This window comes from Ceratotherium simum, chromosome 16 (assembly GCF_057802395.1).
Source record: "Ceratotherium simum simum isolate JZ-2026a chromosome 16, ASM5780239v1, whole genome shotgun sequence".
Lineage (NCBI taxonomy): Eukaryota > Metazoa > Chordata > Mammalia > Perissodactyla > Rhinocerotidae > Ceratotherium > Ceratotherium simum.
The window spans coordinates 61463618-61479511 of record NC_141915.1 but is presented as its reverse complement, the minus strand read 5'-3'; the positions used below and the strand labels follow the sequence as shown (position 1 = coordinate 61479511).

The following is a 15894-nucleotide window of genomic DNA, read 5'->3' as shown; positions in this document are numbered from 1 at the left end:
GGGAGGCGGAAGCGGAAGTGCGGGTCTCCCTAGAGCGATGGCAGCTGGGGGTCTGAGCCGCTCGGAGCGCAAGGCGGCGGAGCGGGTCCGGAGGCTGCGAGAGGAGCAGCAGCGGGAGCGCCTCCGCCAGGTAGGCCGCCGCCCGCCCGGCGCCCTCGCCCCGGCCCGCGCCGCCCTCACCGCCTGCCCCGCGCCCGCAGGTGTCGCGTATCCTGAGGAAGGCGGCGGCCGAGCGCAGCGCCGAGGAGGGTCGGCTCCTGGCTGAGAGCGAAGACTTGGTGACCGAGCTGCAGGGCCGGAGCAGGCGGCGCGAGGGCCTGAAGCGGCGGCAGGAGGAGGCGAGTTCCGCGGCGCGCCCCCTCCGCCCCGGGCCCCTCGCCTGGTGGGGCGGGCGGGGCGGGCTTACGACCGCAGCGTCTCGGCAGGTGTGCGACGACCCGGAGTTGCTGCAGAGGAAGGTCCGGGAGCTGGCCGGCGCCGTCCGCAACGCCAAGTACTTGGTCGTCTACACGGGCGCAGGGATCAGCACGGTAGGCAGGCGAGGCGTGGAAACCTGAACCCACCGCCGGGACGGGGGTCGGGCGTGGGGCGCCCCCTTCTGGGTAACTGACTCCAGGACCGAGCACAGTAGTGTAAGCGGAGGAAAAGCACTGATTCGCGAAGAGCTCAGCTTAAAAGTAGCTCTGAGGTTCTTTCCTTTCTTAGAGAAACTTGAAATGACTCAGTGAGAAACCTCACTAAGTAGATAAACATTTTTAAATTCTTGAATTCTGTTAGAGACAAGCTAGGAAGAGGGATGAAGACGGGACGTGACAGGTCAGTGCTGGCACACCTCCTCTTTTAAAGGGAAGGAGGTTGATTCATTGTCCCGAGGTGATGTGAGCAGAGCTAAGCCCAAAGCTGTCTCCTGATTCCCCAGAAAACGTTGTGTTTTCTGAATGTTGAAGGAAAGTGAGTAGAAAGTAAGGCAGTTAGAATTAGAGTACACCAGTGAAGAGGAGAAATGCATTGAGTTTTGAGAAGTTTCATTGAGAAGCTGTCATGGGCGGTGGAATGTGACTGGCTTTGAAAGTGTGGATGGCACGTTGTTTGTCTAATTGATGGGTGCGTGCTGAGTGTCACCCATGAGTAGGCCCAGTAGACGTGAACACCAAGGATTTCCTTTGTGTTCTTTCCTTGAGAAGCCCGTAGATGACAATAGTAAGGCATATAAGCAAATAACTGTAACCTGAAGCTGGCTGTGCTAGGTTGATAGACTAGAAATCTAGACACACCCTCTGGTCTTAGAGAGCTGGGAGAGAGACCCATCCTGTTGTTTTTTTGTGGGAGGTGGCGTTGAGTCCAGGCCTTGAAGGGAGGGTGAGATTTTACAGGCGAAGGTGAGAGTAAGACCCTCCACACGGGGATGAGCGCAGAGGCCCAGTAGCAAGTGTGTGTAAGATGCGTCGACTGCTCTAATTTATAAACACCTAGAAGCCCTGGCAATGGAGTCTCCTCCCTCAACAGTCACATGTGAACTCCTGTCATGCGATTATTCAAAAGCAGTAATAGCAACTCTTAAAGAGCTGTAAGTGGCTACTAAAAGCCATGTGCTGCTCTTTAATTTGCCCTGAGCGTTACTGTTTGAGGTTCCCTTATCAGTGTGAGTCAGAACCACTAATCGGACTGAGCATTTTTCTGAGCTTAAGCAGCAGGGAGGAGATGGCTCCCCAGAAGGAAGGTCACTCACAGCCCAGGAGCACGAGACACCTTGATCCTAGGGTGCTTTCTGTCATCTTTTCTTGGTGTGGCTTTGTTTCACTGGATTGGAAACTTCAGAAATTCAGTAGTGTTTATCTCATCTGGAGAGGTTGGCCTATCTTTGTGAGGTAGGGCAGGAACTACTTATGGCATCAGCATGTAAGAATTTGGACAGAGAAGTGCTCTCCCCTAGGGGTTCACCATTTGCTAAACCGTTCTTGAGCACTGGCTAGGCCCAGGGAACACACAGATGAGCCTGACCAGTTTTCCCCCTCAATGTGGAGGACAGGCATGGCCACAGATCCCAGGTTGTACTCAGTGCTAGAGAGGCTCCTGGAGGAGTTAGAGCTCCTTGGAGCCTGCGTGGATGAGCTGGACTAGGTGGGAGTGGGGATCCAGGTAGAGAGATGGAGCCACATGGGGTGCACTCCTTCTGGGTTCAGACAGGTTAGACTAGGAGATGCTGAGCCTGTGGAATGAATAGAAGCTAGTCCGTGGGCCAGCCTGGAACATGTTGGGAGAAACATTTGCTTCCCATGCTTGGGAATTCTGCCAGTCCGTAGAGTGATGCCTTTTCAGTGGGTTTGTCTTCTTTCTCAACCTGCAGGCAGCCTCTATTCCAGATTACCGGGGCCCTAATGGAGTGTGGACGCTGCTTCAGAAAGGGAGAAGCATTCGGTAAGCAGCCTAGTGCAGCCTTCCCACCTAATTGAGCAGCGGCAGCATGGGCCTGACCTTGCAGCTCCCTCACCTTCACTTCCCTTCCACCTGGCAGTGCTGCCGACCTGAGTGAGGCCGAGCCGACGCTCACCCACATGAGCATCACCCGATTATACGAGCAGAAGCTGGTAAGAACCTGGTGTGGCTAGCTAGTGTACACACTGGGTCCACGGCGTGGGACCCAGAGCACCACCGTGGTGCCCAAGTGGCAACTATATCCTACCTATCAGCCACTGCCACCTTCCCTCCCCCATGATGAGTGCCCACCCAGTGGTGTAGACTCCTGGTTTGGGCCTCCCTCCGATCCTCCCGTGCTTCCTCTCCGAGAGTGGAGGGCAGCCTCTCCAAATCATCACATAGAGGGCCAGCCTCAGGCCCAGAGCTGCTGGTAGCCCCTTCCCCTCATGCTTCTCTCATATTATCCCCACAGACCTCAGAAGTCACCGAGGTACAGGGGAGGCTTGTGAGCACCTTCAACTGAGTGGGAAAGGGGTCGGAGAGCATCAGTCTGGCCCCGAGCCCCTTCCCAGCTGAGAGGGGATGATGCCAACGCTTGCCCTCCTGGCTGCTCCAAGAGCGTCAGAGTTGCTGGGGCGCTCTCCCTACCTGGGGTCCTCCTGAGTCCTGCTGGGACCAGCCTGTTGCTCTGGTTTTGCCTTCAAGGCTTCATGCAGGGTCAGAATTGCCCCTGGTTTTTGGGACTCGGGGCCAGGCCGGGCTCAGGATGGTTTCACTGCTGAGCACTGCTCCCCAGCAGCCATCCTGCTGACTGACTGTGCCCTTGTTTCCCTCCAGGTGCAGCATGTGGTGTCTCAGAACTGCGACGGGCTCCACCTGCGGAGCGGGCTGCCTCGCACGGCCATCTCAGAGCTCCACGGGAACATGTACATTGAAGTGAGCGGTCCTTCTGGGACTCGGGGGCCTGGACAGGCTGGCGGCCCCTGCTCACAATGCCCTCTCCTCTTCAGGTCTGCACGGCCTGCACTCCTAATAGGGAGTACGTGCGGGTGTTTGATGTGACGGAGCGCACCGCCCTGCACCGACACCAAACAGGCCGGGCCTGCCACAAGTGCGGGGCCCAGCTCCGGGACACCATTGTGCACTTTGGGGAGAGGGGGACGCTGGGGCAGCCTCTGAACTGGGAGGCAGCCACCCAGGCTGCTAGCAAAGCAGACACAATCCTGTGTTTAGGCTCCAGCTTAAAGGTACGTGAACAGCACTGAGGATGGGACGGGAGTGAGCCTGCCGGCAGCTGGCCAGCTCAGCATTAGAACCCAGCTTCCTATAGCCTCGTTCCCTGGTGTGTGTGTGGTCTGTCTGTCTGTCCATCCATTGCCACAGGTTCTAAAAAAGTATCCATGCCTCTGGTGCATGACCAAGCCCCCCAGCCGGCGGCCCAAGCTCTACATTGTGAACTTGCAGGTAACTAGGGCTCCCAGAGCCCCTTCCTTAGACCTGGGCCTTGGAACAGGAGAGCCAGAGAGTCCCTGGGATGTTCACATCCCACCGTCACGCCCCACAGAGATCTGTGAGCAGGGGCCAAGCCTAGCAGACCACTGGCAATGAGTGAGGTACTGTCCTCATTTGCCTTCCCCTGTCTCCAGTGGACCCCAAAGGATGACTGGGCTGCCCTGAAGCTCCACGGGAAGTGTGATGACGTCATGCGGCTCCTCATGGACGAGCTGGGCCTGGAGATCCCCCCCTACAGCAGGTGAGGGGGCATGGGCATATCCTCCCTTCCCTGCCCCTGTGTGGATGGGCTGCGTCTGTCTTCTCTTGTGATCTGAGCACAGAGAAAGCTCTGAGGTGTTGTAAACGGTGTCTGAGGTGTGACTGCAGCATGGTGGCCTCTGCAGGGACCACCCGAGGCATTGGCTGAGGCTCCCTGGCTGATGTGACTCCCTGTGGGGAGAGGGAACCTGCCAGAGTGTGCCTGGACGTTCCCCCTTTACCTCAGACAGCCTGGATGGGAAGGTGCCTCAAAGGGACATGCTCTTGGCAACTCGAGTCAAACAGAATCTCGGGGCACTTGGTTTGGGGAGCTGGCATACTTTGGGGAAGCTTAAACAAACTGTGCCTTAATACAGAATTTGTGATAATTTAGACATGGTGTATGTATTGAGTAAAAAGTTTACACTTTCTTTCTCTGTGAATTTTCAGGGTCTTATAGGGGAAATCAATAACTTCTTTTAATCAAAGGGTTCAAGAATTAAGGATCCCTTCACCTTCTGGGCCTGGCAATTCTTGTATGTTATGTGTGTGGTGTTCTGTAAATGTGGGCCTATTGTGTACTGTACCTTTCTTTTTCTTTTTTTTTTTTCTTTTTTACATTAACTTAGCTCATTTTCTTTATCAGTGCTTATTTGTATCTTAAGTTTATAGTGGTTCTACATCTCAGTCAGACACATGATCTCTTCACGATGTAGTTTGTAGGTGGTGCCTCCCTAGTCAGCTGGCCTTCCCTCCCGTCGAGTGTTGCAGTCTGGGAAGGGGGAGAGGGTCTGGTCCACCTGCCCCTGGCCGAACAAGTGAAAGGTGGGGCCCAGGGCTGCTAATGATTCATCCCTTCTGGGGCTACTGCTGCCCCGCCCCGTGTGCACATGGCCGCTTGGTCGCCGACGAGGACACTGAGTTCTGCAGAGGCTGAGCTAGTCTGGGTGCTGACCCTTGAGTTACTCAGGGAGCTATCTCCGCCGGAAGCTGTTCTAAAGCTCGGGAACAACAGTGGAGCTTCCTCTAAGCAAAGCCCAACCCAGATGTGGGGGAGGGAAGCAGGGTGACCTCAGTCAGCTTTCCCGTCCTGGGGCGGGTGAGACTGAGAGGCCCCCAGGTATGCCTGACTCAGCTTTCCCTTTCCGGTAGGTGGCAGGACCCCATCTTCTCCCTGGCGACTCCCTTGCGTGCAGGCGAAGAAGGCAGCCACAGTCGGAAGTCACTGTGCAGAAGCCAGGAAGAGCCTCCACTTGGGGACCGGGGCACACCGCTTAGCTCAGCCCCTGCCCTAGGTGGCTGGTTTGGCAGGGGCTGCACCAAACGCACGAAAAGGAAGAAAGTACTATAACGTGGTCAGCGTGGTGCGGGACTGAGAACAGCAATTGGCACTTTGCAGATGGTGGGAACTCTTATTCAGGGCGTGTGGCACCATGACGGCCAGGACCGCCCCACAGGTTCTGGGGACAGTTCTCTGGGGTGACACTTTCCCCCTGACACATTAGCCATTTGTCCTTGTGGGGAGCCCCATTGCACTGCTGTGGTTGTCCCCGTGTGGGCCAGACGTGGAGGATGCCTGGCCCCTCAGCCTCTTCATGGAGGTGGCAGCCACACACTTCTGTGAGAACAGAACTGGCCGGCCAGGAGGAAGCACACTGCTGCCTTACCTCACTCACCGGGCTAGTCTCAGGGGCTTCCACCCTCTTTCTACTACTTCTTACTAAAAATGTTAACTTTATAGAAACCTTTTTCTGTACTGGGTATGCAGCAAAGGGATGGTTTTGAGCCTTGGCTCTTACACCTTTTTATTATTAAACATCTCTGCACTGTCTTCCCCATTGTCAGTGAGTCACTGCCCTCCCCAAGGTCCGTGGCAGCATCACCCAGCCACGCTCGTTGAGGCGGCGGGGTGTGCCCCACGTGGTCGTGGTCCTGCCCCGCCCCTCCGCCAGGTGAGCGCTGAAGGGCCGTGCGCACACGCATTGGCCGCGCGCAGAGGGGCGGTGTCTCCGGGGGCTGAGAAGGGCACGCCATTGGCCGCGAGAGGGGAGGTGGAGGGGCGGGCCTGGCTACTGATGGCGCACGCCATTGGTCGGGAGCGGAGAGGCGGGACTGATCCTCTTGGCGCACGCCGGTGGCTGAGCGCGGTGGGACGGGGCTCAGTTCTGGTGGAGTGCGGCTGGGGTGGCGTTCGCCATTGGCCAGGCGCGGCAGGATGAGGAGGCGGGGCTCCGCGGGCGGGGGCGCGACGGCGCTCGCCATTGGCCGCACGAGGCGGGTGAGGGCCGCGTGACAGCGCGTGCGCGGGGCGGGGCGGGCGGCGGCCGCTCTGAGTCGCAGAGCGCGCAGGGCCGCGCCTTGCCTGTGGGGCCATGATCCGGAACGGGAACGGGCACGGGGCGGCGGGCGGCCCCGGGCGGCCCGGACCGGGGGCCAGGCGCGCCGTGCGGGTGTGGTGCGACGGCTGGTGAGCGCGGCGTCGGGCGTTGGTGGGGCGGGCGGCCGGGTGGGGGCCGCGGCGACCGCTGCGCTGCCGCCGAAGACGCGTCTGTAACCGGCCTTCGACGGGGCCGGCCGTCGATCGGGGGGCGGGCGCCGGCGGAGGACTCAGGCCCCGAAGGACGCCTGGCACCCGGGCCACCCCGTCCCGCCCCCAGTCTGGTCCCGCCGCAGGCAGGCCGGCGTGAGGCCGCACAGCGCGGGCGGGGCCGTGATCCGAGCGCTGGAGACTCCGAGGACTGTGATGGAAGCGCCTCTTCCCAAGGCGCCCCGTTTCCGCCTTTACTACTAAGCCGCAGACCCAGCCAGCCCGGCTGCCCAACCCGCTGATCGTGGTGGCCAAAGTCTCGTGAATCTAATGTTGATGAGTTTAACCGTTTCAGTGCCCTTAAGAGCTCTGTCCATCTGAAGGAGCCATGTACCCAAAATATCTTCCAGGGGTTTTGTGTGTCCCAGCTTAACCAGCACAAGACCAGAGAGTGTTTGGACAAGTGTCAGCGCGGGAATTGTCTGACTCTGCTCAAGACCCCCAGTGGAGTCCTCAGTCTCCTGGGTCTACCCTGGGAGGGTTACAGGGGCCATCCATCCTCTTTTCTGGCAAATCAGACAGCCAGAGTGGTTTTAAAATAAGTTTGGGACTGTCAACAGATAAGAGAAGGACTAATCCGTACTGATGACTTGCCATCTTTGATGCTTTTTCAGTCCTTTACTTGAGGGAGGCAGAAAAAGGAAAATCCATATCTGGCCAGGGCCCTACCCCTAGGCGCAGACTTTTGAGAGCAAGCGGGGCTGCCGTACTTCTGCCCCTGTGCCTGAGTCACCTTGGGGAGAGGGAGCATGGCTTCACATTGGTGGACTCTGACCTTGGCCCTGGCCAGGCGGGGCCCCTGCCCCAGCAGGCCATGGCCACAAGGCCACAATGACTGGGACACACTCTGGACCTAGCACCACCCTGCATTCCGTGCTGTGCATTCCACAGCCCCCACCCCCTACCGCCCAGCCTCTGACCCCTCCTACTGCCCAGCTGGTCTAGTGAGCAAGGGGCTGGCCAGGCTGCTGGATTTGGACTTCCCTTTTCCCTTGCCCCAGGGCCAGAGCCCCATGACCCCCACAGGCTTCTCTCCTGGGGCCTGGTGCGCTGTGGTGGGGGTAGTACGTGGCATTGAGTAGAATGGCTGTACACCTGGTGGCCCAAGTCACCTGAAGAAGCAGGGACAGCTTTGCCTGGTCAGAAGGTAATGTGAGGCTGGAATGAAGCAGAGTAAGCGTGAGGCCCCAGCTTGGGGCCCCCAGAGAAGTGTGCAGGTTCTCCCCAGCGCACATAGGGAGCACATGGAAACCTGAGCATTGCAGTGGGTGCCATCTGTGGCCTTCAGTTGAGAGTTCACTCTTGACCAGGCCTGGACTTGAGGATAAAAGCTATAAATCCAGGCAACAGGAAGGTAGGTGTAGGCCCCAGAGAGTGGAGCCTCGCTGATTTCCGGAGGCCATGGAGGAGCAAGGATTTCCAAAGCCAGCGATCACCCGTGTTTGTTGGTTGGACTTTGTTTTGTGTTGGTCCCAGGACTGTCTCAGGGTAGTATGGAGTCCAACCCACAGCTGAATTAATGTCAGTTTATTCTACAGCTTGAAAGGACTGTCTGTGGTGGTTTCCTGTGAGGGGAGGGGCTGAGGGCAGAGCACTGTCCCTGGTGTGGGGAGCAGGGGCTGTTCTGGTGCTCACCACAGCCAGGCTGGGCACAGCCGGGCACCTACCACACTTGCTAAATCTGGCCCTGGGACCAGGGACCAGGGGTTTGGAGAGCTGAGCACTGCCTCGTCAGGCCCAGCTGGACTCTGGAGAGCAGTTCCCAGGGGCAGCTTCTCAGAAGGCTTCCTAAGGAAGCCGTGGAGGAGCAAGGCTGAGCCCCCTGGCCCCTCACCGGCCGCCCAGTCCCCGCCCTCACCACAGGGACTGACAGCCTTGCCTTCTCCACAGCTACGACATGGTGCATTACGGCCACTCGAACCAGCTGCGCCAGGCACGGGCCATGGGCGACTACCTCATTGTGGGTGTGCACACCGATGGTAAGTGGGGCTGCTATGCCCATCTTCCAGCCTCATGGCCCATCTAGGGGCTGCCCCCGTTGACTAAGACCCTGCAGGGCCTTATGAGGGGTCAGGCTTGGCCCAGGGCCATCCTCTAGAAGAGCACAGCTCAGCAAGCTCACCCCAACCCTGGCCCGGGCCGAGCCCGCCCAGGGCTTTCCCACCTTGCATCTCATGTCCCAAGCTAAAGCAAGGGGGGCCAGTGAGTCCATGAGCAGTGCAGCCAACGGATCAAGTCTCTGGCTGTACCTCTCACTCCCCACCTCCCACCTGATTCCCAGGGCCTTCGAGGACCGAGCACCCAGTCGTCAAAGGGAACTCCCGCCTTTACCTGGAACTTTGGTTGGGTGAGGGGACCGTGCAGTTATCCAGCAAACGCGTCCCAAGTGCCCATGGTGGCCCACAGAGGACACAGTGGGGGCCAGTCGGGTGCTATCCTGCCCTTGTGGGCTGAGGGCCCAGTGAGAGAGACAGCCACCCGCCATGAGTCCATGCGTGGTTATAGACCTTGCTCGGTGCTGGGAGCGTCTCCCAAGAAGGGGCTGGCAAGACTGTGGCCCAGCCCTTCAGGGGTCATCTGTCGTATCCTTGCCCTCTTCTCTGGCCCTAGAGGAGATCTCCAAGCACAAGGGGCCCCCCGTGTTCACTCAGGAGGAGAGGTACAGGATGGTGCAGGCCATCAAGTGGGTGGACGAGGTGGTGCCAGCAGCTCCGTATGTCACCACACTGGAGACACTGGACAAGTACAGCTGCGACTTCTGTGTCCACGGCAGTGAGTGGCAGGGGCGGGGGTCCCAGAGGCCTGGGCACCCAGGGTGGGCTCAGGAGCAGACCGCCAGAGGGGCATCTGGATGTCCTGGGGCCTCTTCACACTTGGGGGAGCGCTCAGCCCTTTGAGGATCTGAGAAAGCTCTGGGTCCTTCCCTAGAAACAAGCCCCTACACACTACGGCAGGCCTGGGACAGGGGGTGGGGATCATGGGCCCTGAAAGGCCTTCGTGGCTTTGAGCCAAGAATCCTTGTTTTTGTGTGCATGTCACCCCTTAGATGACATCACGCTGACCGTAGACGGCCGGGACACTTATGAGGAAGTGAAGCAGGCCGGGAGGTACAGGTAAGCCCCACTGCATGCCCGCCCTTTGGAGGAGAGGCCCTGGAAGCGCCTCTCCAGCTCTTTCTGCCTGCAAGGGGACTGTCTGGGCTGTGGCCTGTGATTCTCATGGCCAGGACTGGAACTGGAGGAGGTGTGTTGTAGATCTGCACCATCCAGGACAGTGGGCTCAGGCCTCGGCTGGCTGTCAAGCAACAGAAAAAAGCCAATATGGCGAGTGGCTCCTAAGTGGGACAGTGCAGCCTGGAGTTCCTTTGGCAGAGGATGTGCAGTGGGGCAGGACCTGAGCATCAGACAGTGGGCAGAAAGGGCACCAGAGCCACTGCCACCCCGAGTCTGGCCTGCCTACCCCTACACTGCGAACTTGGAGTTTAGCAAGGGGTTTCTTCTTTTCCCTTATTTCCTTTAGTTGATAAGAGCTCAGTGGCCTTCCCCACCCTCCAGCTCCTGGTTTTCTGTCATGGCCGAGAGTAGCGAGGAGACGCCTGGTCTGTGTGCAGCACAGTCAGGGGGCTGGGCCACAGTGGACTTGGCCACAAGTAGGGTTGCCCTCAGGTGGGGTGAGCTGGAGGTGTAGCCTTACAAGTATGTCCCAGGATGAGAGCCCTGACCCCACCTCTGTCCCCAGAGAGTGCAAACGCACCCAGGGCGTGTCCACCACAGACCTCGTTGGCCGCATGCTGCTGGTGACCAAGGCCCATCACAGCAGTCAGGTGAGTCTTTAGAGGTGGGGGTGGAATCCCCAAGGTCCCTAGGCTGAGGACACTGCTGGGACAGAGGGGCCACGCACCCCGCCCCAGCCTTGTCCCTCGGTGGACTCCAGGACAGGGAACTTCAGGGTCCTGGGGGTGGCCATGTCTGGAGGCTGAGGCCCTTCAACCCTTGCCCTTCCGTGCAGGAGATGTCCTCTGAGTACCGGGAGTACGCAGACAGCTTTGGCAAGGTGAGTGTTGCCTGTGCCGGCCAGGCCACCACCCGACCCCTGGGCTGTCCCAGAGCCTCATCCTCCACCCCATTCCCTGCCTTTTGGGCACTGACTGGGTACAGCCCGCCAAGCTTGGCCAACTAGCCGGTCACAGTGGTCACTGCCTGGAGGAAGAGCAAGGACTGCCCGAGGTGGCCTCTAACCAGGCAGGCTGGCCCTCTCTCGCTTTTTAGACCCCTCACCTAACACCCGCCAGGGAGATACTTTTTTAGAAGGTTCCTCCCAGGTGAGCAGACAGTGACCTCAAGGTTCCCAGTCCCCACTAGGGCTGTGTTGGCTAGCCGCCTCCTGGCGGGCTGGTTGCTGGGCCAAGGTGGAATTGGCTGCATTGCCCGCTGTGGCCACGGGGCGGTGCCACAGTCCTGCTGGCCACAGGGGCCCCACCCACCCTGGCTGTGGTGTGGACTGGGCATTGCCAGCCTGCCCTCGGTGTCCCTACCAGAGACACCTGCCTGGAAACAGCACCAGAGCAAGCTGGGAGACAGGGCTGGGAGTTTGGAGTCCTGGTCTGTAGGCCCTGCACCTGCTTTCTCCACCCCTCACCTATGTCTCCTAGAGCAAATGCACAGGTGCGTGCAGGCAGGACAAGCTCAGAAGAGGGGCCCTGGGGTGTGAGCAGGTGAGGGGCATGCCTGTGAGATCTGTTGCTGACCAGAGCCCCCTTGGCTTACAGTGCCCAGGGGGGCGGAACCCCTGGACAGGGGTGTCCCAGTTTCTGCAGACATCCCAGAAGATCATCCAGTTTGCTTCTGGGAAGGAGCCCCAGCCAGGGGAGACGGTCATCTATGTTACCGGCGCCTTTGACCTGTTCCGTATCCTCCAGGACTGGGGTGGGTTGGGTTGGTTTGTCCCTGCCCCGGGCCTTTCCTCTGCATATCCATATCTGCACCAGTGGGCTGCAGGACCTGGAGGAGCCTCACTAACTCCTCGAGGCCCCCAGACTAGGGTGGGGTTCAGGGGTACAGCCATCGGCAGGGAGTGTCATGGATAGGCAGGCAGGAGGGAATGTGCCGGAGCTCCCAGTTCTGCGGTCAGCTGCTCTCATCCATTACTTGCTTCTTAACCTGAGCACAGACATCGGGCACGTGGACTTCCTGGAGAAGGTGCACGGCCTGGCAGAGAGGCCCTACGTTATCGCGGGCTTGCACTTTGACCAGGTCTCAGCCCTGGGCAGCTGATAGGGCGTGGGGGCCCTCCAGGGGCTCCTGGTGTTGGGCACAGGCAGCTCATTGGGGGTGAGGCCCCGGGTGCTGATGGAGGCAGAGGAGACGAGCTGGGGTCTCTTCCAGGGGTCGGGGCCGTCCCGTCCAGGGCATCCCCATGCTGGTGGGTGCCCCATGAGGGACCGTTGGGAGGGAGCACAGCCCCAGCCCGCCTGAGGCGGCCTGCTGACCCAACCTCACTGTGGCCCTAGGAGGTCAACCACTACAAGGGGAAGAACTATCCCATCATGAACCTGCACGAGCGGACCCTGAGCGTGCTGGCCTGCCGGGTGAGCTGGGCTCTCCCTTCCTGGCTGAGGTAGGAGGAGGGGACAGTCAGGCCGCCCCGGAGCTGTTTCTCCTCGTGCCCCGCCCAGGAATCCTCAGGGCCCCAGGGGGTACAGGAGCCTTGGGCTCCTGGCCAGCCAGCCCCGCCATGCTGCCTCTCCCAGTCCCTGTGTCCTCGCCAGCAGCCTCGGCTGCCTCTCCCACCACCCTCTGGCTTGGCAGGGTCCTGGCTAATCAGCTCCACTCCCTGTCTTCACAGTACGTGTCAGAAGTGGTGATTGGGGCCCCGTATGCGGTCACAGCAGAGCTCCTGGATCACTTCAAGGTGAGGCTCCTAGGGGGCTGGATCCCAGGGAGGACCTGGGCTCTCGCTGCCTCCCTGGGGAGGGCCTTCTGAGGGCAGGGGCCAAGTAGGGTGCTGCCAGGAGGGCTGCCTGACGCTGCTCCCTCCTCAGGTGGATCTGGTGTGTCACGGGAAGACAGAAATCGTGCCTGACAAGGACGGCTCCGACCCGTACCAGGTGGGTTGTGCTGGACTCTCGCCCAGCTACCTAATGCCCCCCAGCCCCACGATGCCTGTCTTGGGAATGGGCGTGGCAGTAAGTGCCGCTCCTATGGCCTCGAAGTATGAGGAGGCAGGTTGCTAAGGAGCGGGAGTAACTGCCCACTGCACCAGGGTGCTGGTCTCCCTTGGGTGGGGACTCTCCAGGTCAGGGCAGCGGGGCAGTCTCCTCGGGGTCCAGAGGAGGTCCCTCATCTCCCTCCTCTCTGGCCTCCAGGAGCCCAAGAGAAGGGGCATCTTCCGCCAGATTGACAGTGGGAATGACCTCACCACGGACCTCATTGTCCAGCGCATCATCAAGAACAGGTCAGGGCTCCGCTGGGCCCGGGGGTGCACAGACGCTGGGGCCCAGGCCTGGGCACACCACTCACCCCTACTTGGCCCCCAGGCTAGAGTACGAGGCCCGGAACCAGAAGAAGGAGGCCAAGGAACTGGCCTTCCTAGAGGCCAGAAGACGGCAGGAGGTGTGGCCCCAGAAGGAAGACAACTGTGACTTCTGACCAGAAGAGGGAGATCACCCGGAGCCCTCTCCCTGCTGTGCTTCCCGTGCCTCCAGAGTTTGGCTCACGTGGTTTTTAACCAAGCTGCGGTGCCCTCTCCAACCATCCTGGCCTCAGAAGGGCTGGTGAGGATGCTGCCTCCCACCCGCCTGCAAGGCACCCGTTTTGCAGCAGGCCCTTGTGGCCTTCCTGATAAGCTGCACAGAGAAGGCGTCCAGCACAGTGGAGTAGCCCAGCAGGCAGGCTGAGCAGAGGGCATCTTCGACCAGAGCGGTGCCACCCTGCGTACCAGGGAGGGCCCAGCTTCCAACCTCCCGGCTCCACTGCTGCTCCCCTATCCCGCCCTGGGAGCCTTCTACCCCCCAGCTCCAGGTGGCACGTCCTCCTGCCCAGCCTTGGGGGAGCTGGTTCAGGGGAACAGTGACCCAGCGGGCCACCCCCTTTCCTCCTCAGGGTGCTGACCATGCCACCTCCGGCACTCTGCCCCAGGGAGCATCCCTGGTGCCCCGTGTGCTTCCCGGGCCAGCCACGCTGCTGTCCCCAGACTGTTCTCCATCTTGTACCTGACCAGCTAGTGTGCAACTGAATAAACCTGATGGGAGGCGCTACGTGTCAGCTCTCAGCTTTGCTGGGCAGGACCAGGGAACCTACCTCCTGGCCCTGCTCCCTCCGCCCCCGCCCCCCCCCAGCAGGGAGGCAGTGGCAGGCAGCCTGGCAGCGAGGACCTTCCCAGACCCAGGCCCCCAGGTGCCTTGGGCTACCTCCCCCACAGCAGGCAATGACAGAAGAGGGAGGGACTGAGGCGAGCAGGTTCCCCTGGCCCTGGAGTCTGCCACAGGAAGATGAGAGGCCAACTCCCGGCAGCTCTGCACAGGGCCACCCCATCCAGGGAGGAACTGCAGTGGGCTCCCCAACTGGTTCCATGGAATCTCAGGGTCTCCTGCACCCAAGTCGGGGCCCACACTTGGAGCAGCTCGGTGGCTACAGGGTCCTGACCAGTCACCCCTGGTGCATGCGTGAGGCCGTGGTTTGGCTGGTTGTGGTGTTCAGAAGTGAGGCTTGCAATGGTGTTTTTTCAGCCCCCTCCCCCTTCCCTCCAGAATGGCTCTGCCCTTCAGCTACTGAGCAGGTAGGCCTGGCCCCACGGGAGCTGAGGGCCAGCATCCCCACCCTCTAGGAGGTGGGCCTGTGCTTTCGTCTGACTTAGTTATTCTTGAGGTCTAACTCAGAACCCCGTGCAGAAAACTGAAAGGAGGTGGCCGTGAAGGTTCACACACCCCCGGCTGGGCAGCCACCACCCTGCTTCCTTCTCGTCCTTCCTGGATACCTGCCCCAACAGGCCCCCGATTTCAGGAGCCTGGTGGGGCCAGACTTGCCCACGCAGACCCCTGGGCTGAGGGTCCCCTGAGTGCAGGGAGCAGCCAGTCCCCCGTAGACTCGGAGAGGGGAAGACACAGGAAAGGCTGGCAGGCTCCTCTTGACGCTGGAGTCAGCCCTAGGCCCACCCAGAGCTCCCTGCTGGGTGGCACCCCGAGGGTGGGGACTGGAGACTGCCCATAGCAGCAGCCAGGGAGCCCCAGTGGGGCCAGAGTTGAAGGAGATGCAGGGCCTGGGGGTGTGGAAGGCCGGCACCCCCAGAGACGCATCCACCCAGGTGCAAGGGATTGTGGGTCCCACCCACAGCCTCCTGCTCTCTCGGGCCCCCTGAGGCCCAGCTGGCCAGGCACTCCACAGGATGGGGGACACCCCAAGGCAGGCTCCAGGCCTCCATGAGTAGGGCTCACACCCTTACTTCGCCTTCCTGCCTCCTGGGACCCAGCCCTGCCAGAGGCCCTAGTTCATGTTCTGAAAGGAACTCAGTCAGCCTCAGTGGGGGTGGGGCAGGAGTCTACTTCGAGATTCCAATAAGTAAATGAGGGAATTAGCCTGAATGGGGGTTGGGGGAGGCCATTCAGGACTGGGCCCCTGGACAAGGCAGTGGCACTCGGGAGCCAGGGTCCTGCCGGCCCCTCCCTTCTTGAGGCAGGGCAGCACCCATGGCTGTGGGGGACACCTGCTTCCCCGTGGGTCAGAGGAGGGGTGAACACAGACTCCCAGGCCTCAGAGGAGGCGGGCTGGCTGCCTGACATCAGATGTGGGGATGCTGGGCCCACCTCTGGTGTGGGTGGGAGGACTGCTGGGCAGCTCTGCCACCCTGCTGCAGCAACCCCTGCCCGGCCTGGCCTGCTCATTCATTCATTCAGCACATGGAGTCATTGCCTTGTGCTCAGTACTTCGAGGTATTTTGGCTCTAAGAAAGGAGTGACCCCAGGAGCTGCCCCTCTAGTAAGGAAGAGCTTTGGCCTCAAAAAACCCAGGATGCGAGGCAGGGCCATAGTGGAAATCTCTGAGGCAGGAGGGCCACCTGGGGTGGGGTAATCAGGGGAGGTTTCTATAAGGCGGGACCTTCGAGCTGGCTGAGTAGACTTGATGGCTAGTGGGGGACAAGGC

The 15894-nt window shown here is 60.3% G+C and overlaps 2 protein-coding genes across 6 annotated transcripts; both read left to right on the top strand.

Annotated features, from left to right (window-relative positions):
• Window positions 1-8: 8 nt before the first annotated feature.
• SIRT7 (sirtuin 7) lies at window positions 9-6001 on the top strand. The gene is made up of 10 exons (XM_004432870.3): window positions 9-130; window positions 201-338; window positions 426-530; window positions 2348-2418; window positions 2516-2588; window positions 3256-3354; window positions 3429-3665; window positions 3802-3882; window positions 4065-4171; window positions 5323-6001. Exons 1-10 carry the CDS (start codon window positions 38-40, stop codon window positions 5519-5521), a joined length of 1203 nt encoding a protein of 400 aa, XP_004432927.1. The 5' UTR covers window positions 9-37; the 3' UTR covers window positions 5522-6001.
• Window positions 6002-6481: 480 nt separating this feature from the next.
• PCYT2 (phosphate cytidylyltransferase 2, ethanolamine) lies at window positions 6482-14008 on the top strand. 5 transcript variants are annotated; one of them, XM_087441793.1, is made up of 14 exons: window positions 6482-6637; window positions 8648-8736; window positions 9039-9104; window positions 9368-9529; window positions 9804-9870; window positions 10496-10580; window positions 10766-10810; window positions 11526-11664; window positions 11927-12009; window positions 12267-12344; window positions 12602-12667; window positions 12798-12863; window positions 13122-13210; window positions 13293-14008. In XM_087441793.1, the coding sequence occupies exons 1-14, from the start codon at window positions 6543-6545 to the stop codon at window positions 13402-13404; spliced, it is 1242 nt and encodes a 413-aa protein (XP_087297919.1). In that variant the 5' UTR covers window positions 6482-6542; the 3' UTR covers window positions 13405-14008. The 5 variants fall into 5 exon arrangements, with proteins under 5 accessions (XP_087297919.1, XP_087297921.1, XP_087297920.1 ...); XM_087441795.1 differs by lacking the exon at window positions 9039-9104; XM_087441794.1 differs by lacking the exon at window positions 11927-12009 and having other exon boundaries at window positions 11526-11682; window positions 12267-12373.
• The last annotated feature ends 1886 nt before the right edge of the window (window positions 14009-15894 follow it).